General features: G+C 36.4%; 1 protein-coding gene across 2 annotated transcripts in view; it reads right to left on the bottom strand.

Annotated features, from left to right (window-relative positions):
- ARHGAP21 (Rho GTPase activating protein 21) overlaps positions 1 to 10,877 on the bottom strand; it is a 90,260-nt gene extending 79,383 nt beyond the window's left edge. For both annotated transcript variants that reach the window (XM_027841572.1, XM_027841573.1), the window contains exons 1-2: positions 10,702 to 10,877; positions 5,225 to 5,249 (exon numbers count right to left, since the gene is read on the bottom strand). In XM_027841572.1, coding sequence (XP_027697373.1) covers positions 5,225 to 5,249; positions 10,702 to 10,791 — 115 coding nt within the window. In that variant the 5' untranslated portion in view covers positions 10,792 to 10,877. The remainder of the gene's footprint in view (positions 1 to 5,224; positions 5,250 to 10,701) is intronic.
- Positions 10,878 to 22,820: the final 11,943 nt, after the last annotated feature.

The raw sequence follows: 22,820 nt of genomic DNA, 5'->3' as shown, positions 1-22,820 counted from the left end.
AAACTGTGCATGCCCTTTGACATAGCAATACCACCATTAGGTCCGTATCTCAAAGAAATCAAAGATAAAGGAAAAAGACCCATATGTACAAAAATATTTGCAAGCAGCTCTCTTTGTGATGGCAAAGAATTGGCAATGAGGGGATGCCCATCAATTGTGGAATGGCTAAAGAAATTGTTGTATATGATTGTGATGGAAAATTCTTGTGCTGTAAGAAGTGAAAGAAAAGGTTTCAGAAAAACCTGGGAAGTCTTATATGAATTGATACGAAGTGAAGTAATAGAAACAGGACAACATTGTACACAGTAACAGTAATAGTGTAAAGATAATCAATTGTGAAGACTTAGCTACTCTGATCAATAAAATGATCTATGACTATTACAAAGGACTCATGATAAAAAATTATATCCAGCTCCAGAGGGAAAACCGATGAGCTCTAAGTGTAAATTGAAGCATTTTTTCCACTCTTCTTCTTGCTTTTAATTTTCTTTTTGGTAGCATGGTCAATAAGGAAATGTGTTTTACATGACTATGTGACTTTACATGTATAATAGATATCACACTAATGCCTTCTCAATAGGTTGGGGAGGGACTGGAGAGAGGGAGAAAATTTGGAATTGAAAATTTTTAAATGAATGTTAAAAAAAAACAACACTGACCAGTATGAAATTCAAAAGCTTCAGAACAAAACAATAATAATTTATAATTGTAGTTAACCACTGTCATTTTTATTACTATTGTCAGGTTCATATTATCCACACTAACAGCAGAAAGCAGCGACACAAATAATTCAAAGGAGGATCATCCCCCAAAATATTTCCTTCTGCAGCAAGCAGACATAGTCTTCTTTATAGTTTTTTTAAAAAATAACTCCTTCAAACAGCTTACATTTCAATGCTAAACACACATCAACTGAATGACAGAACAATGTGGCTATGGAAAGTGCAGAGCAATATGAAGAAAATTAAACTGGGATGAAAGCCTGATTACAGATAAGTCTTACTAAACATTGATAATCTTCCCAAAGATAATGAAGAGCAAATCACCTCACTATCCTAACTTCTGTGTCCTCACACCTAAAAAGGAGGGGTTGTACTAGATGGAACTCTAAGGCTTAAGAACTGACTGTACAATGTTCAGAAAGTCACTTCCTGTGACTAATATTATTCACAATTTCAGAGCTGTTGTAAGAGCAGGTGAACAACAAGAGCCTGTTTTGGGAGTGGGAAATGAAAACAATTTCTAACATGTCTTTACCTTGCAGAGCTGGCATGAGCACTGCCTACTGGAATTATGTCCTAATATTGCTGTCAATTCTGAAGGTTCTGGTTGTTAGACTAGTGATGTCAAACTTATTTAAAAAAAAACAAAAAGCAAAAAACAAACCCCACAGATCTCGAATGGCCACACATTGTCTTAGAAAACTGCAAATTAACAATTATATTGTATTTTTATTTGTTAAACATTTCCCACTGACATTTTAATGTGTCTCCTGGGCTTACTCAGGAATTTTGGGGCTGAGTTTGACACCTCTACTTTGGATAAGTGGCTTCCAAATATTTTTGATTGTTTACCCTATCAGTAAAAAAAAAAAAATCTAAGCATATAACCTCAGTATGTGTACTTATTTATAAATTATATACATGAACTACTATATTATTAATTATATACATTATAAAACAAACAAAAATAGAAATTAAAAAGAATGAGATAAAAATGAAATAACATTTGATCTTAGAATTAATAGGAAACTACTGGAGGCGGTCAGACTTGAACTTTAGGAAAATCATTTTTGACAACTATGTTGAAGATGGATTGGAGAGGGTAGAGACTTGAGGCAGGAAGGCCAGTAAGGAGACTACTGTGATGGTCTTGGTAAGAGGTGATGAGGGCTGTGTGATCAGAGAAAAGGAAACAAATCTGAGATGATGTGAAGGCAGATATAAGATTTGGCAAGTGAACGGATACATGGGGTGAGAAATTGAAGACATTCAGTTGTGAACCTGGGTTAGAAATCAGAAAGTGGTTTATATTTTCCACAACACCATCTCCCTAGAACTATAATACTTAGTGGGATAGATATAATACCAGTCTAGCAGCCCTATCAAGCCTGGAGACAGTATCCCATGCTCCTGGGACTTACCTGTCTGACTCTCTCCTACTTCAACTATCATGCAGGTAGAAGTGCAGGCACCATGTCGGGCTCTCTTTTTTGCACACAAACCTTTTCTGTTGCATCCCATTGTCCTCCTTCCGTGATTAGCTTTTCTTTACACTGTATGTATCTGATATGTACAGACATGTTTACATGTTGTCTCCTCCACTAGAATGTAAGCTCTTTGAGGGTATGGATTATTTCTGCATTTCTTTGTATCCTCAGTGCTTAGGACAGTGCCGAGCACAGAGGAAGTGCTTAATAACTGAGTGCTGACCGATAAGTGGTCCAGAGGAAAATTATGTCAGCCTCCATAAATCAAATCTACAAACATTTAAGACTTTTGTATAAGGGCAGGCCTTGAATTTATTTCTCTGAAAATGTACTATACTACTAGTTAAAAGGTTTAATGAAATACTTGAGATGAATGTTCCTATCATGGGCAAGGAGAGGAGAGGAGTATCATTTCAAGCAAATTGTGACAATTTGTACTCAAATAATAGTTGGAAAGAATTGATAGTAATTTAGCGGTCTTTAAGAAAAAACTTCATCATGTTTTGCTACTGTTACTGGACTATCCCTGGAGAGATTAGTGGTCTGAATTATACTGCCCTTAAGATATGAGTACTCTACGTGTACCCTTGACTATTCCCTCCCTTCTGCTTAAATCAACTTTAGATTTCTCATAAAAATTATTGTTTTTTAAATATGTGTGTGAGAGTGTGTATCAGGAAAGGAAAAAGTAGAAAAGGAATGGAAAAAAACAAAGAAGGCAAAATAACAAAACAGAAAAAAAACCCTGAATATATTATAAAATAAATATGCTTCTAAAAGAAACTAAACAATGAAAAAGGGGAAAAACAGCTTTCATCAGTTTTACAGAATCATGAATTTCTAGGCTCTCCAAAAGTTTTGAAAGAAAATCAGATACCCAGACTTTTTAGTGGAAGCTGGAATTCCATGTTATCTTTTTAAAAGAATGTTTATAACCTCAAAAACTTGGAAAACATTACTCTATCAAGAAAAAAAAAGAGGTACAAAGTATGAGGAACCTAAAAAGTGGCATTACATTTATAAATCACACAGAGGCAGCCTCTAACTCTTAACTGGGACACATTATAAAACTTCATTCCTAAATTAATTGTTTGGAACCAGAACAAATTTCCTCATTCAAACAATGTTATATATCGTGCTTGCTATTTTTAAAATTGAAATACTCTTTATTAGGCTGATCTTCAAACACCAAAAAATGTGAACTTTGTAAATGTCCATTTACAAAGAACAGAGAAAAAGAGTACTGTATATGAAATCATGAATCTCATTAGTTCATAGATTATAGTTTCTTGGGGGTTTAAGCACACATTAAAATTCAGTTCATTAACTGCAACAGTCCTCTTGTCTCTTTCCTTCCAAATATCTTCTATTCTCTTCTGTGTATTAAAAAAATGCTTTATTGATACTCTTTTCTTTTTTCTCCCTTTTTAGTACCACTATCAATACCACTCCCTCTGCATGTACCATCCTTCTCCAAAATACAAAAACCCCCAAAACCTTCCTTGTAAAAGACAGCTTAGTCACACAAAACAGATTCATGTATTTGCCATATCCAGAAATGCCTATCTCATTCTGAGTGATGAGGGTTACTGTCTTTGGGCCAATTCGCAATAGCTCATTTCAACTATAATGTACCTGAAACATTTTATTAAATAATACTACTTTACCTAAGAATCCTCGATACATGGGAAAATATTATAAATCCAATCTGGGATGCATAGAACACATTTCACTCTCTCAAGAATATAGGAAGAATGGAAAAGAATCCGCTACTCCTAGGTATCAGTATCCAGTATTCTACATATGCCTAAGAGAGACGGTAACTCTAGAACAAGGGTTCATAATCCGGGCTCTGTGAACTCTTGAAAAATTTTGATAATGGTATTTTATAAAATTGATTTCTTTTGTAATTCTATATCCTTTATCTTATGCCTTTAAAAACATTCTGAGAAAGCTTCCATAGACTTCATCAGATCATTGCCAAAGAGATTTATGATCCCCCCCAAAAAGAAAAAAAGGTTAAGAACCCTTTTGTCTAGAGCAGTTCTTCCCCAAGTGTTCTGGATTGGAGAATAAACTGCAAATTGGGAAGAGAAGGCCCAGGAAGGAAAAAAAGCTTTGGGACTTAAAAGCTCTTCTGTTGATGCATGATTCATTTATTCGTTGCAATAAATCAATAATAACCCATAAAAGTTATTTTGTTGTTCACTGACCTCAAATCACTGTTCCTTTTTTTATAATTTAGAAATATATTTTAAGTACATCATACATTTAATTAATCTTATTGCTTCTAGATATGTCAAACTGCTATTTCATGTCCCAAAATAATGAGGTTAATGGGACAGGAAGTAGTATTTTATAATCTGTTCAAGGCAGCAAACAAGTAATTTTTCCAATTAAAATATTCATCTTTACTCCCCTATTCCCCACTTTTGGAATACTGTGCACTCCCCAGAATGCTCCCCTAAGATTTCTAAGCAAAGGATGTTTTACTCCCACTCCTCAGTGAGTACTTTGCCATTCAAAGGAAAAGCTTAAAAATTACCATAGGGTTAATTCCCACAGAATGACCAGAAACCAAAGTTATCAGAATCCTAGTGAAAACCTTACTTAACTAAGCACAGAGGATGTCATGCTAAAGGAGTCAACTCATTTAGAATGGATATTCATCATGTAGAAAGTTCAAATATATGTTGTACAAAATGGCCATTGTTATTTTATCTTGTATTTGCACCACTGTATAACAATACAAATTCCAAATACAGGTTCCACCAGCATACTTAACAATAAAGTCATGCTACTTTAAGTGTTTGGACATTTATCTTATAAATGTAGAACTGTATAAATGTAATCTATAACACACAATTATTCAGTTTAACCACTCTCATAGTGACCGTTTTTATATCTTTAAATTCTTAAAAAAAATGTTAGCATTTCTTCTAATATCACTTGAAGGAGAAAGAAAGGCATAGCTATAGAAATATCTGTAGAAAAATTAAAGTTCCTAAAACATACCTCCTCTGTTTCCATTCTCTTCATCCTATGAAAGAAAAAGCAAATATAAATAAAGTCTGCTTGCACCACTGTAAGTTAAACTGAAAGCTTCAGTTTACTTCAAACCAAAAGATCTCCTTGAGGCTTTTTTTTCTGCATTAATTGAAAAACAGCTACACTTAGTGGACTAACATGAATTTTAAAAAAAAAATGTCACCAAAAGCCATATATTCAGTTGACATAAAATAATGTCAATTTGTTAAAAAAAAAAAAAGAAAAAACAACCCTGAATTTGGTGTTATAAAGATGTTAGAAAATAAGAGATTAACAATAAACTATAGATGGTGCCCATTTGTGCACCACTTTAAAACAGTTTTTAAATTGCTTACAGTGAACAGCTCACACATTCACTGTCCTGATTTTAAAAAGCAATGTTAGCTTCATCAATTTAGAGACTGGTGAAAACTATCCAATGAGGAGATAAGGGCAGTGAGGAACAAAAATCTTTCCTGCTCTGAAATCCCATATGTAGGCTAGGCCAGGAGGGAAAACTGGCAAGCCACCTGCCCCTCATTGCCACTCATAACACTCCCCTGATGATTTACATTCAGCAAATTCTCCCACCTTTGAAATTTACTCCCTCTGCATGTACCATCCTATCTAGTCCCTGGTGCCTGTTACCTACCTATCCAAAAGTCAGTCAATCTCTCTCCTTTCTGAAGGCGTTCAGTACCCAGATCCTCGCCATTCCAATCACTGAGGACTTTCAGTTACACACTGCTATCCTCTCAAATATTCTTGCTTTCTAGTTCATCAATCCTTTCAATGGCAACTTCTGGTCGCCTCAGGAATACACATAGCAGAATCATATTCTTGCTCTTGCTATCATTCACTAGACTTCCAGATTGACAATCTATCACTTTGAAATTCCTCCATAAATAACTTCCTGTCCTTTCAGCTCTTGGTGTGGATAGTGATATCCTGTACAGAAAAGTGAAATTAAGAAAAGGGGTGGGTTCGGGGAAAACATAAATAGTTGTTTTGGACATGCTGAGTTTGAGAAGCCTAAGAGATATACAGCTGGAAATGTCTAAAAGACAATTGGTGATCCAAGACTGAAGCTCAAGGGTACAGATCTAAGAATCCTCCACATTGAGATGATAATTAAACTTGTTGAGATGAAGAGATTACCTAGAAAGAATGTAGATCGGAAAAAAGATGAATGTGCCTTAGAATGAGAGTTCCTCAAACACAGAACTTTCCCTTACACTTACATTACTAAGCAAAAAGAATCTATTTGTTACGAGCTTCCTCTTCTCCGCTATAAATGCGAAACCCCCGACACTAACTCCCATTGTCTCCTCCCCTACTTCAGTCTCTGATAAAGAGGTGATGGGAAACTTAAGAAGAATAAACTTTGGAAAGCTTCTCTGGGTATCAATTGTCAAAAAGGGAAGAGTAAAAGGACTGTCTTAGAGCAGTCAAATGAGATAATTTAAATTTGTAGTGGATCCTGTCAACATAGCTGTATGACTTCTTCCAGAACCCTTCAGCAGCCTGTGAATAGAACTGGGGTGGTGAACGGTGCAAGTAGTCGAGGGCTAGGGCTTGGGTTTGTTAAGTCATGAGTGGAGGTAAGACAAAGGGCCAAGGGATTCAAAGTGGAGGACAGTATAAGGATGAACTCATTAACTATAGGGTCAAGATAGGGAAGAAAGGAAAGTCAGAATAGAGGTGATAATGTGGGAGATCCCAAAAGGGGGAGGAACTGTTTGTTAAGGTGAGGACAAAAAACAGCTCTAGGAAGGAGAGAAAGAAGGATAGGAAAGAACTTCATAATTCTTGGCCACTGATGTGAAATACATGTGCACGATGATCAAGGGTATGATTGTTTCTGTAAATGGCTGAGGAAGAGTGGAGGAATGGGTCAAAAAAAACTGATAAACTGGGAAGTGTTTGAAGGAATGCCAAGATAAGAGTTTGAGTTCATAGGTATATGGGAAAATATAATTTAAAAAATGAACATTTTCAAGTGTGTTTCTATCAGATTTGCTTCTCTTTTTGATCACTTCCCAGAATTTATTAAAACTGCAGTTAAAATGACATTCTAAAATCATTCTGTTTAAATAATTATATGTCATTTCTAACTAAAGTAGATTAAATTTAGAAATTATGAGACAAAAAATTTCCAAAGATTACAAACTTAGAGCTGGAAGGCACTTTAGAAGCTATTGAGTTTAAACCCCTCCTTTTACAGATGAGGAAACTGAGGCTCAGAAAGGGGAAGTAACTTGACCAAAGTCATATAGCTAGTGAAGTGTCTTAAGATGGGAAAGGAACTCAAATCTTCCTGACTCCAGATCCAGTGCTCTCTCAAAGCATTTAAAATAATTAAAGTTCCTGAATACCTTTTACCACTTCTAAATGATCTGAATGTTAAGTTAAAATTTTTTTTTCTGAAATGTATTGCAAAATTATATAGATTTTGACCAGTCTGTACTACTTACAGTTTTATTTCAGTTTTTAAAAAGCATCTAAGAGCAGGGATTGCAATAGAGAGAAAAACTGAACTTGAGAAAGAAGAATTGCATGGGAACCCAGAGATAACTGGCACAAGAATCTTCATAGGGTGGTATCTGGATAGAGTGAACTTCAAAAGAGGAGATTTTGAGTTCTGGTAACAGAAAGAGGATCTGGGAATGGCAGAGGAGGGCACAGTGTATTGTAACAATAACAATAATAATCACTAGCATTTATGTAGCACTTTAAGGTTTGCAAAATATTTTAAAAATATTAGCTCATTTTATCCTAACAACCCTGGGAGGTAGATGCTATTATTATCCCCATTTTATAGATGACAGAACTGAGTTAGATAGTGGTTAAGTGACCTGCTCAGGGCCATATAAATAGTAAGGGTCTGAGACCATATCTGAACTCACATCTTCCTAATCCCAGGCACAGCATTCTATCTACTATACCAACTAGTTGTTCTAATCTAATCTATGACTACTTCTCCTTCTCAGACCAGCTGGAAAGGATGGCCATGGATGAGCCAGGTTTCTGTAAGGGTCAGAAAATATAAAGAACAGGAGAAGAGGTCTAAGATGAAGTTTATTGACAAAAGGGTGGGAATTCTAATGGGATACTATGAAAGAAGATAACTACGGTGGTTCATTTAGACAGCAGGGATGATTCTGTGTTACTGGGATTGGGAGAGTAAGCAGTGGGACTTTGGCATCAAGTAGGATGGGAATGTAATATGTTTTGGCTGAGGCTGCCAGCCTAAAGAATCATTCTAATGGCAAAGATAGGTATCAGTCCTTTTAAGGACTGAACCAGATGTTAGCGACCTTTCCTTGTAGACAGTGTCTTAGAAGCAAGAGAGTCCTGGGCTGGATGGGGACTTTTTTGTTGAAGTGTTAAGAGGCAAGTTATCTGGGTGAAGCTTTGGTCTTGGTTTTGGTCCAATCTGCCACAAGGCTCTTCCCTGGACTGGTAATAAGAGAGGTGAGCTATAGCATTCAGGCAGTAGTAGCACAAATTATTAGAATGTAAGGAAGAGTGTAATGGAACTGATCACAGAACAATGGCTGACTTAAGTCAAGTGTTCAAGTCAGTAACTTGTCTGGTAAGTGGCTTCAAGATAAAGCAGGTCTTATGCTGTGTTTTCAAATCTTTAAAAAAAAACAGCCTAGAAAAAGTGAACATAATTTCATGAACTAAAAACATAAGTTAAATTTCCCTTCCATGCATTCTATGCTCCAACCAGGCTGGACTTCTTGCTTCCTCTTTCCCAAGTGCAACTGGTACTTTCTTACCTCTGTGACTCTGATAATGCTTTTTCCTATGTGTATGAAATGCTCCTTCCCTTAACACGTAAAATCTCTACTCAGCCTTTAAAATCTGAATCAAATGCCACCTTTTCCAGGAAAACTTCCCTGATTCCAAGTCAGGGATGATATTTTCCCATTTGGACTTCATAAGGCACTTGGCTCACACCTCCGATGAACTCACCTGGTATTCATTAATTGATTCTAACATTATTTCTGTGTGTCACAGTCTGCTTACTATCCTAAACTATAAATTCTTCAGGGCAGGGGCTTTATCTTATCTAAACTCTGCATTCCTCTACCCACCCCAGCACAGTATTCTATGAAGCAGACACAATAAATAGTGAACTAAATATTAACCTTACTATTGTAAAACTTGTTTGGTCAGAGTATCTGTAATCATTGAACATTAGGCTGAAACTTCAATAGAGCAATTTCCTAGAGTAATAATGTTTCTTTTTTTTTGGTGACATTTTTAAAGATACTATCTATACCTATATAGATAGATAGATACATACATACATATATACAATAAAGATTCAGTAAAATATTTTATTAAGTTCATCTGCTTACTATGTTTAATAAAGTGTAATAGATTAATCCCTTCTGGTAGGTGCAAGTACAAAATGGAAGTCAATAGCTCTAAATCCCAATCCCAATCCAAGATACTTTAAATGTTAATCCTAAGAGGGTTAAGAATCCCTACAGATGATCCAGCAATTTTAGAAAGCAGCTATCACCCCACAACTCTTAGAAGAGAGAAAGTACAAATGCAGTCACTTAAGACTTTTTCAAAGTGCTTTAATACTCCCAAGGCAGATTCCCTTAAGAATCAATCAACAGAAGCATAAATTATAAAGAACCTGTACTTTAAAAAAATCACAAATAAAAATATCAGTACATTGTCTAAAATCAGTTTTCACACTACTTTAAGTATTAGTAAAGCAGTGTGGAATTATTAACTAAGGAACACCAGTGGCTATAATTCACTTTAGTGAAGAACTATCTTTTAGGACGTAACATGCTACTCCAGAGCTTCTGGATGATATAGAGGTGATTCCAGGTTCATGAAGACCATGCTAATGGAGGGGTAAACCCTGGCAGGTACTATAACAGCCTGGAAAAAAACTCAGATATGGCCCCAATGACAGGTCATGTCTTCTGGCTAAGCATTCATCACTAGGTTACTATGTGATATACACTTTGGCCATGGCACTACTATAGTACAGCTCAAAAAATTAACATTTTCTGATTCAAATGTTTTAATTTCAGTACAACTACTTAAATATTTTCCAACCAACTCCAAGATGGCTAGGAATAATGGAAATTAAATACTGGAAAAGGAAGATCAGGATACAGCAGGTCCTGAAGGAGAAAGGTATTGGAAAATTCAGTAAAATACTTAGTAGAAGGATAAAAGCTCACTTATGAGCAGAGTTATATCCAAATATTTAAGCTTTGTTATATATATTTTACTATATAACATTTTAGAAGTACTTGACAGTTTTGTTACTGACATAAAATTTATATATAAATAAAATTCAAAATGTAGAAACAGACTATAATGAAAGTAAAAACAAATGAGAGAGAAAGTGAACAGAAAACATGTGAAAAAGTATAGTGACTATTTTTAATGCACACACCCAATTCTAGCTATTTCTCTCTTACCTTACAGGAAAAATGAATAGCAGACTCTGGGGGATAAACAATAAAATGCCTTAATGTAAAACCAAAGCCATGAGATGTTCTCTTTAACATAACCGTTTTCGGACCCGGCCAAGAAAACGTTTCATCTTCAGATGGTGATACTGCTTCACTTTGCTCTTTTCCATCTTTATTTTTTGTTACCTAAAATGAAGATAAAGAAAACCTCTGTTTTACTAATACAATTTTGACACACTTTTAAAAATCACAATGGAGTTATACCCAGATTCTTTCACCTAAAAATAATCAGCAATGCATTGAAACACTACCATAAAACAATTTCTACAAGTTCTTCCAGTAGACAGATGTATATTAACTAAATCTCAGATGATAGCTAATTATGGCATGAAAACAATACTATACTTGGACGAACTTATAGATAAATAACTATACATTCATTATTGATTCATTGCAACAAAGTATATAGACTTTCAAAATCAACCCCCTCCCCATTTTTGCTAAGATCAACAAATAACAACTTCATCAACCAGTGATACATACTACCAATTCAGTCATTAGGACATGGGCTACCTATAAAAAGAAAATGAAGAACTGACCCAAATTATAATTGCCACATAATATAAAGTCCCAAGAACTACTGAAGTAAAAGTTCTTCCTCTGTACAACATGAGGTTTTAAATAGGAGCTAACCAACTAACATTGCTAACACTAAATTTTGTCTTCTTTCTGTAAAATCTTACTTTTCCTCAAAAGAATAATTTAATATAAATTTCACTCTTTTTGAAATTCTGAAAAAAGTTTTACCTGCTTCCAACATAGGAGGATCCTATTAGCGTCCACATTTAAGAGTAAATTAAAAGAATGTTAAATAGAAATAAGCCCCCAAAAGATAAGTTGATTTCTATAGACTAATCATTGCGTGTAGAGATTCCCAGTATACTGACATGTACCTCAGAATACTTAACTAGGTACAAATTATATAAACCAACAGTCCACTCCTTAAAAAATTATTTTTCTTCTAAGTGTAAAAACTTCATTTACATTTTACCAAAATTTGAAATATTACATAGTGAGTTATTGCAATAGAAATAATTTTTTAAAATAATCATGAAAAAATTGGTATTGAAAAAATGAATAGAACAACTGTAAAAGATTCTGAGAATATTTTCATTATCTAACCTTAAGGGAATTAAGTGTTAGACAGCAAAATTTATGTTTTGACTAACAAAACTAAAGTATATTCATTGATTAGAAAGCTGTTGTAAATGATCACACAATTGGTTGAAGGGGACAGAGAATAAAATATCTCACTGTGCATACTGTTTATTACCTATAGAAAAAATTGATTAACTACTCCCTTAGGTTTTCCTCCAAAATGAAATTCCCCATGAAAATAATGAAATTATATGATTCCTTTAAAGATTTAATAGAAACAACCTGTTATGACTTTATTTTTAATCCTGAGGCAGGCATATGTGTTCATGACTCTCATAGAGGGTGTCTAGCAGAATCCAAAAGGAAGAGAAAATTGGAATAGATTATGTCTTCCAGATATTCTTATATGTGGATAACACTGTAGTGATCTACTGGGCCCCACTGTATAGTATCCTAAACGATACCAAATTACACAAAAGTGTTTGGTTTAACTATGCACACATATACACATACATACACTTATACACACGTGTGCACACACAAAGAAGAATTCTCATTGCCTAGGTCATAATATATGGATGATATTAATATGCATATCTTGGGAAAATGCTGTGTATAGATGGCAAATGGGGCTTATAATAGAAAATAAGAAAGCAGGCCATTTGAGAAATGCATTTGAGAAACTGTACAATCATATCTGAAATACTCCAACATTTTAATAAGCCCAACTTTCTCCTTTAGGAAAAGGCTCATATTTTTTCATACCAATATTCTTTGAGTAAAACTTTCTGGATGCAAGTCATGTAACACAAGTCTTCTGGTTATCCAACAACTGGAGAGGCAAGTGCTTGACATGTGAAGGTACATTATCAATTGAGAACAGTGCAGGAAATGCAATGTAATGGATATTATCAGAAAGATGGTAGGCTAGGCATACAGCACTGAGTGTGGGATCACTAAAAGGATATACACACACATACCCTATATGTATATGTGTATGTATATACATACATACAACACATACACACACACACACCCCTCATCTATTTCATCTACAAGCAAAGTTATATGGAAGGCTGCTAGCACTCTGGATTGGCCCTCACAGAGTATCTCTTGGAAGGCCTGGAAAGGAGGCAAACTGTGATGAAAAGGCATGGAAAAGGCATGGATGAGCTTTTAGGGGTGAGATTATAGATTTATCAAAGTAGCTCCACCACTTTGCAGAGTGTCTTGCATATTCGCAGGTACATAATAATTTTTTATTGTATTAAAGTAAACACGGTACAAATTAGGACACAAATGCCAAGAACAAAGCCATGACAGATCAAAGAAGAAAGGATTCCTTCTAGTTGAATACATCTGAGAAGGCATCATAGACAAGGCAGCACCTGAACTGAGATTTGAAGTAAGAAGAGATAACAAAATATTAAAGTTAAAACACAATGTTAGAGGCAGAGACAGTGGATGGATCTGTTGCAGACACAGGGCTCAGAATGTACAAGTGCCCACAGAACAGGAAAGCAAGCACCAGGGAGTAATCTAGTTTGGCCAAAGCGTACAGAGCATAAAGTAAAATAAATTTGAAAAGGTAGCCTTGAACTCAAAGAACATTAGAGCTGGAAAGATTCCAGGCACTGGATCCCAATGGTGGCCATCTTTGAATGCCAGGCTAAGAAGTCTATGTTGTTGGCAAACAATGGGGCACCACAGAATGTTTCTGAGGAAGGAGATGCTGCGGTCAGAAGGTATATGCACCAAGTGCATTATATGCTACTTGATATAATTCCAAAAATACTAGCAATAGCAAGAAAAAAAAAAAAAAGGAAATGATAGGTATAAAGAGAAGAATAGATTTTCTCCATTTCGCCTATTTGTTGATGACATGATGGTTTACTGAGAAAATCCTAGGGAATCAACAAATAAACTAATTATGACAATAGTTTTAGTACAGTTTCAAACTTTAAGATAAACCCACAAAAATCAAGGGTTTTTTTAAAATACACAATAACAAAAATCCAGAGAGGTAAAGAGAAGAAACAGAAGAGCATTTACTAAGCACCTACTAAGTGCTAAGCACTGTACAAAACACTTCATAAATATTATCTCTTTTAGTCTTCACTCATCCCTGGGCTATTATTATCATCTCAATTTGATGATTAAGAAAACTGAGGGAGACAGAACACTTAATTGACTTGCCCAGGACCACTAGGAGGAATTTCAGAAGGCTTCTTGGAGGAGGTGGCATCTGATTCATGAAGAAAGATAATCATCCTAAGAGGCAACAATGAAGAGGGAGTGCATTTTAAGTATGAGGGGAGAGGAAAACAGGTAGGAACTACAATACCAAATAAAGGGAAAAAACTTGTCTAATTTGCCTGGAACACAGAACATTTGAAAAGGAGTAGCTTAAGACTGAAGAGTAGGTAGAAAAAGAAAAGCTCTATTTACACATATAGATATATGTATGCATACACACAAGTGTAAAATATATATTTATAATACATACATATTTTGTGTGTGGATAGCTATATCTACTTCTACATTTTTTAAAAAACAAAATCAGCTTTTATCCTTTATCATGGTTTCTTTCAACCTTGGGTTTTTACACAACTAAATGATCATGTTATGGAATCTTCCATGGTTGTCAGAAAAGCAAATTTTAGTACATAGTAATTTAATTTCTCTTACTTTTTCTTTCACAAGCACATTTGTGATGAATCCTATTCCTTGTTTCCATCTTATATTCATTTTATCTCAATACATCTATTTAGGAAATCTTAACTATTTACTGGAGACATTCATTTTAAGAGATCTTCTCTATAAGGAAATAGGATCTAGTGTTCAAGAACGCTAGATAGGAATTCAGAGGACTAGAGAGTAAATTCTTAGCTCAGTATTTCCTAGTTGTGTGACCTTGGACATGTCATTTTATAAGTACCTTTTATGAAGACAAAAATGGCACACATCAAATTTGCTGCTAACATATTGGATGATCTCTAAGGTCCCTTCCAGTTCTAAATCTGATTAATAAATTAACTAAATAACAGGATCATAATCCTGTGATTCAAAAAGATTTTAGGTTAGAATTCTGGGCCAAACCAAGTAAGATGAAATTTAAAAGGCAAAAATGGAAAGTCCTCTAGTTAAGTTCCTAAGTACAAAGTACAAGGGAAGGGAGACACGGCTTTAAAGTGATTCATCTGAAAAAAAGGTTATGGGTTTGGAGAACTCTGAGCTCTATCAATAAGTCAACACTGATATGGTTGGTGGCCAAAGAAGCAAACACTATGCTACCTCACCTGTGAGAGGCCTCATATCCTAGACTAGAGACATAAAAAAGTCCCACTATAGAGAGAAAATCTTGCCTGGTTCTGGATGCCACCATTTGGAGAAGAACACAGGTAAGTGGGAACGCACATCAAGGAGAACACCCAGGACAGGGGGAAGACTAGAAATCCTATCATACCATACTATGGTTGAAAAATATTTAGCTGAGAGAAGAAAAGGTGAAAAGTCTTAGAGGAATGCACGAGAGATGTTCTTAGATATTGGAAAGGTCATCATGTAGAAGAGGGGAAGAGACTTAATTAGGAATACTAGTTCCTAGGGCAAATTAACTTTAGCTGTTAGAAGAAAGAGTAGAACTAAAAAAGATTTTAAGATTGCAGATTTTAAGACCAATGGTCCCCACATGGAGAGATTCTGGGTCACAGCCCCAGTGGAAGCTTAGATTCTTGAAAGGAATGGATGAGTAGAGAGTGTATTGTATTAGTGGAGGATAACCTGTGCAGATGCATTGGTGGGAGAAATGAATATTGCAATACTCCCTACCTGCTGTCTCTGCCTACCTCCATCTTCTCTCAGGAATCAGGATAAGTCGCTATTCTGTGTGAGTCATGGGTCAGATTCTCTGGAAGAGAACATCTCAGTCTGGGTTCCCTCTCTTGTTCTAAAAACTGATGATAGATCAGTGATGCACTTTGTGAGTCTGAGATGAAAAGCATACACATTGATTCTAGGAGATCACTAGTGGGGAGGCTGCCAGAGGTAGACTGAGGGAACCCAGACAGTGTTGCTAATCCCTCTATAAAGTTCACAGCATATGCTTCTAGGCCCAGCAGCACAACTTGAGGTTCAGTAGTTTGGAAAGGAGGTAGCCCAGCATCCCAAGAAGGTTCATGAGTCCTATAGGACAGCCAATTACCCCATTCCAGGGCAAGAAATAGAAGGTGGCAGAGGAAGCAGGTGGGGGGCACGGCAATAAATATTTCCAACCTCTGGGCACTTGCACAAGCTGTCCCCCATTGATGGAATGCTCTCTCTACTCAACTCTTCTTCTCAGGATCCTTTTTCTTTTAAGACTCAGCTCACATGTCACATCACCTACTATGAGAAGCATCGTTAATGCTCTCTTCCTCTGTAAACTGGATTTACCTTGTTTTCCTCAGTGTTGTATTCTGTCCTCCTCCAACAGAATGAGCACCCTGTGGTCAAGGATTGTTTCATATTTGTTTTAGTAACCCCAGCACTTAGCACATTACATTGTATATAGTAGATGTTTAGTAAAAGTTCAATTGAATTGAATTGAGGAAGAAAGGAGGAAGGTTTCACTATCTTCTATAAGAATGATGAAATTGGGGCAGGTAGGTGGGGCAGTGGACAGAGCACCGGCCCTGGATTCAAGAGGACCCGTATTCAAATTCGGCCTCAGACACATAACACTTAACTAGCTGTGTGACCCTGGGCAAGTCACTTAACCCCACTGCCTAACCAAATTAAAAAAAAAAAAAAAGAATGATGATAGAGCATAAGTCTGAGAAGATTAAGAGGATTTCTATATAACAATGAAGCCCCAGTTGAAATTGGATTAAAATTAATTTGCAGTGGATCCAGTTCAACAGTTTTTGGCAACTTGGGGATAAGAACTAAGAAAGCAGATGATGACAGTGGTCTAGGGTTGAGGACTGGCAGGTGAATGGTAGAAGGAAAAGGAGTCAGGGAATTCCAAAGGAGGTAGATAGGGTGAATCATTTAACTGGTTAACAATAACAGAGTCAAGAAGGAATGGACAGCCAGAGTAGAGGTAATGGACTAGGAAAACAAGATGGAATAGAAGATCTGGAGATCAGGAGATTATGATCTTGAGCTGGTAAAAGCAGAATGGAGCAATGATAAGATCAAAGGTCTGACTCCTCACTGGGTAGCTGAGGCAGAATGAGAAAGTTTATGTAAATTGAAAAGGATGATGAACTGTGGAGAGTAGGATATATCTACATCCCCGAGTATGAGGGCAAGGACTGAGTGTAGAAAGTTCTGTAAGTTCAACATTGGGAGGAAGAGACCCTTTAAAATGGTTACTGATAGCAAAAAGGCCCAGAATAGGATGAAAACAGTGAATGGAATGCACTGCAAGAGGAGAAGGACAGAGTGTGATGGCAAGAGATAACAGGTCTAGAAGTGGCAGTACGGAAAAAGGAACAAGTCAAGTACTAGTAAGTGATTGGAGATGAAGTTCCTTTCAAAGAAAGTGAGATATTGAGGAGGCAGAACCAAGACAGAGGAGTAAAGGCAGGGACTCATCTAAGCTCTTCCCTGAACTCCTCCAAATACTTTTAAAAATGACTCTAAACAAATCCACAAAAAGATGGAGTGAAACAAATTTCCAGCCCAAGACAAGGTCGGCAGGAAAGGTCTGTTGTACCTGGGTAAGAGTGGAAAGCAGTCCGGTGCAGGCCACGCCAGCACATCCCTAGCCCCATCAAACCAAGAGCAGCCTTGGGAGTGACTGAATCAGCAGCAGCAGTGGCTGCTTCTGGAGCTCTCAGCACACAGATAGTAAGGCGGTCGAACAACTGGTCAGAAGGAGATTACTGGGGTACTTTTAGCTAGCGTTGAGGCAGGACTCTGTTGCTTTGCCCCTACTCAGATCCGGGTCATAGTCCTGAGTGGCAGTCCCAGGGTAAGGAGGAACACTAACATAGGAGATGTGGACACAGTGGAGGGGGAACCCTCCTCACAGTTCCAGGGCAGAAAAGAGTGCTTGTGGTCCCTCACAGACCATAGCACAGGCCAGGAGAGCAGTAAACACCTCTCCTTAGATCATACCACCTTGGAAGAGCTGAAAACTTACAGGTCCCTAGAAGTATCTCTGAAAACAGCTGCACAAAACCCCTGAAGCTTGGGACAGTGTGTTCTCCACCCTGGAAGCACAGCCCTACTTTAACAAAGACTTAAAAGTCAAGTAACAGGCTGGGAAAATGAGCCAATTAAATTACTGGACTATCTGAAAGCCATGATCAAAAAAAGAGGCTAGACATCATCTTGCAAGAAATTATCAAGGAAAACTGCCCTGATATTCTATTCTATTCTCAGAGACTAAAATAGAAATTGAAAGGATCCACTGATTACCTCCTGAAAGAGATCCCAAAAAGAAAACACCCAGGAATATTATAGCCAAATTCCAGAGTTCCCAGGTCAAGAGGAAAATATTGCAAGCAGCCAGAAAGAAACAATTCAAGTATGGTGGAGCCACAGTCAGGATAACACAAGATTTAGCAGCTTCTACATTAAAGGATCAGAGGACTTGGGGTATGGTATTCTGGAGGGCAAAGGAGGTAGGATTACAACCAAGAATAACCTACCCAGAAAAACTGAGTAGAATCCTTTAGGGGAAAAAATAGACATTCAATGAGACAGAGGACTTTCAAGCACTCTTGATGAAAAGATCAGAGCTGAACAGAAAATCTGACTTCCAAATATGAGACTCAAGAGAGGTATAAAAAAGGTAAAGAGAAAAGGGAAATTATAAGGGACTTAATAAGGTTAAATTGTTTACATTCCTATATTGGAAGGTGATATTTGTAATTCATAAGACCTTTCTCATTATTAGGGTAGTTACAAGGAGTATATAGAGACAGAAGGCATAGGTGTGAGGTGAACATGAAGGAATGATCCCTAAGGAGTGAGAGAGAAATGCATTGGGAGACAAAGAAAGAGAGAGGTAGAATGGGGTAAATTATCTCACACAGAAGAGGCAAGAAAAAGCTTTTACAGAAGAGGAGAGGGGGAAGGTGTGGGGGAATGAATGAACCTTACTCTCATCAGAACTGGCTCAAAGAGGGAATAACATACACACTTAGTTTGGTATGGAAATCTATCTTACCCTACAGGGAAGGAGGAGACAGGGGTAAGAAAAGGGGGAAGGGGTGATAGAAGGGAGGACAGATTGGGGGAGGGGGCAGTCAGAAGCAAAACACTTTTGAGGAGGGACGGAGTAAAAGGGGAAAGAATGGAATAAATGGGGGAGGGAATAGGATGGAGGGAAATATAGTTAGCAATAGTAACTATGAAAAAAATTCTGAAGCAAGTCTCCCTGATAAAGGCCTCATTTCTCAAACATATAGAGAACTGAGTCAAATTCATGAAAATAAGAGTCAGTCCCCAATTGATAAATGATCAAAAGATATGATCAGTTTTCAGATGAAATAATCAAAGCTATCTATATCCATATGAAAAAATACTCTAACTCATTATTGACTGGAGAAATGCAAATTAAAATAATTGTGGGGTACTACCTCATACCTATCAGACTGGCTAACAGGACAGCAAAGGTATATGACAAATGTTGGAGGGGATGTGGGAAAAATGAGACATGAATGCACTGTTGGTGGAGTTGTGAACTGATTCAACCATTTTGTAAAGCAATTTGGAACTACGTCCAAAGGGCTATAAAACTTGGCCTCTGACCTAGCAATACCACTGCTAGAGAGATAAAAAACAAAAAGGAAAAGGTCCTATATGTACAAAAATATTTATAGTAGCTATTTTCTGGGGGCAAAGAATTAAAATTGAGGGGATGCCCATCAATTGGGGAATAGCTGAAGAAGCTATGGTATGTGATTACTATTGTACTATAAAATACTATTGTACTATAAAAAATGATGAGGGGGATGTTCTCAGAAAAACCTGGAAAGACTTGCATAGGCTGATGGGAAGTGAAATGCACTGTGTACAAAGCAATAGCAATATTGTAGGATGATCAGCTGTGAGTGACTAGCTATTCTCAGCAGTGCAATGATCCAAGACAACTTATGATGAAAAATGCTATCCATACCAACAGAAAGAACTGATGGTGTTTGAATGCAGACTGAAGTATGCTTTCTTTATTTTTCTTGAGGTGTTTTTGGGTCTGTGTTTTCTTTCAGAGTATGACTATTATGGATATAATTGCATGACTACATATGTATGGCCTATGTCATCAAACTGCTTGCCTTCTCAATGGGATGGGGCATGGGGAGGTAGGAGGGAAGAGAATTTGGAACTCAAGGTTTTGAAAATGAATGTTGAAAATTGTTTTTGCATGTAACTGGGGAAAAATAGAATACTAATTAAAAAATTTGTTAAAGAAGCAAGATGTCTATGAAAGGCAAAAAAAGTTAGAAAAAACATAGGAGGAAAGAAGAGCATCGAGGGGAAATTATTAATAATAGGGAAGAAGCTTTGGAGACAGTAACTGTGAAAGGATTGTTCAGTCATTTTTCAGTCATGTCTGACATTTTGTGAACCCATTCTGGGTTTTCCTGGTAGAGATACTGGAATTGCCATTTCCTTCTTCAGCTCATTTTACAGATAAGAAAACTGAAGCAAACAGGGTGAAGTCACTTGCCCAGGGTCACACAGCTAGTAAATGTCTGTGGCCAGATATTAACTCAGGAAGATGTGTCTTCCTGACTCCAGGCCCGGCAGTCTATCCACTGTGCCACCTAGCTGGCAATTCTGAAAGAAACATCAATCAAACAATAAGCATTTATTATGTTCATGCTAGTTATAAGTATGAATAGCAGGGGCAAATAAAAATCTAAAAGTAGAAACAAAAAATTAAAAATTAATTTTTCTTCATTTTATCTATACCCTCATATCATCCTTTCCCCTACTAGTTCTTTGGTGCAGGTAATCCTCAAAGGTAATGCCCCCTTAAAAATGTGGCTAACTGCATTCATGAGTATTTGTACTTTGATCAGGGACATTAAAACTTGCTAATGCTTTGAGCTCTTTTATATTTGTGAAGATGAAAACCAGAAGCAAGAACCTTTATTTTGTTTTGAGGGCCAGAGTTAAATTAAGTTGCTTTTTATATTTGGCCTTTAATTAATTTTTCCCTATGGCCAATAGTCTAAGAAAAGTTGCTCGCCCCTGAATTAGATGCTTTGTTATAGCACAGTAGCTTAAACTACAATTATGTTTGACCTTAAAGAAAATGTAACTTACCCGTTATTTGTAGAACATTAACCCTAGAATCAATCTATATTCCACATAATGAAAACAATTTAGGAATACAAACAGGGCTTGAAAATTAGGTGAGGTTGAGAGAGCTGAAGTTTGTTCAACTTATGTATAACAGGCACAAAATTAGAGCATTCATTCACATTTTTAAAAATACACCCGGATATTCTTTTCCATACTGTTACAAAAATGTCTACACAGATAAAATATATTTGCTGTTTTGACATTTCCAACCTGTATCTGACCTGTAACTTCTCAAGGCAGCAATAACATATATAGCTATGTATGTACACATACAAACACACACATTCCTCCCTCCTAAATGATTAAACTTGAGAAAATAATTTACTGCATTATAAAAATAATGTGCTCAGTCAGAAAGTACCTATGACGTCTGTTGCCATTTTCTAGACTGAAGAAGCCAAGCCTAGGTCCATAATCTGGTAAATTAACCTTAGACACTTCCTACAATTCAGATGGCACAGCTTCATGTCTAGGTCTCATCTTGTCACTAAGAAGCTGTATGGTCTTGGCCAAGTCACTCAAATTTTCTGGGAAAGCTTTTCCATCTATAAAATGAGGGAATCGGACTAAATGATGTTTAAGGTATCTCCCACCTCCAATATTCTAAGATGCTACGAGTGGGAGGTACTTTAGCTTACAATTTCACAAGCCAATTCAGCCATGAATTCACTCTGCCACCCCTGCCAGACAAATAAAGCAAGTATAGATTGGTTATGTGACACAATTACATATGTTTTTTTTTTTTACGATGAAGCATAACTGTATTGAAATAACAAATATTTAGCCAAGCACAAATTACTAATATTTACATGTATTTTTTTCATTTTTTTCCTTGATTATTTATTTATTTTTTGTTTTCAACATTCACTTCCATAAGATTTTGAGTTTTAAATTTTCTCCACCTCCAACTCTCCCCACCATATTTACATGTATTTTTAAAAGACAAATACACTTAAGAACAAGGTTAAAAGAAATAGAAAGAGTAAAATTAAGTACCTTTTTCATTGAACTCTATTTTAAATTTAAACTTTATTTAACTAGGGCAGTACTGGAACTACTGTGATACACACACACACACACACACACACACACACACACAATATACATAAAATGTCCATGGTCATTCAATTCTTTGTTTTTTTCTTTTGATAATCGATGTTTGTCAAGTTCATAATCAGAAAAGAAAATTTTGAAAAATTAATACTTAACTTTAGTTTTCCTCATTCCCCTTTAAGAGGACCCCTTCTAACTCTCAACCCTTCTTTTAAATGATTGGGCATCAGAAAGCCTGTATAAATTACTCAATCCTCATAGCCAGTTCCTGCATGGCACAGTGGTCTTACTAGAGCACAGTAAACTCAGGGTTCAAACCATCTCTCTACCACTTATGTACCCTCTATGAAAACTTGGAGAAGCTACAAACTCTCAGTTTCAATATTCTCATCTTTAAATGGTGGAAAGTAAATAAAACTTGCAAAAAGTACAAGGTTGCAACTAGTCTCAAATATGATAAACAGATATAAAAAGCAGCCATTCTTATTAATCTCATCCCCTCCTGTTTTCTATATTTGCAACCTCAATCAGAAGACACCCTACCCCCAAAACCCATCTCTGACCTCTCCCTAGATACTGGTTCCTCCTCTACTGCCTTCAAGCATGCC

Source organism: Vombatus ursinus, unplaced genomic scaffold (assembly GCF_900497805.2).
Source record: "Vombatus ursinus unplaced genomic scaffold, bare-nosed wombat genome assembly UNPS02014861.1, whole genome shotgun sequence".
NCBI lineage: Eukaryota > Metazoa > Chordata > Mammalia > Diprotodontia > Vombatidae > Vombatus > Vombatus ursinus.
This window is presented reverse-complemented; position numbering and strand designations above follow the sequence as displayed.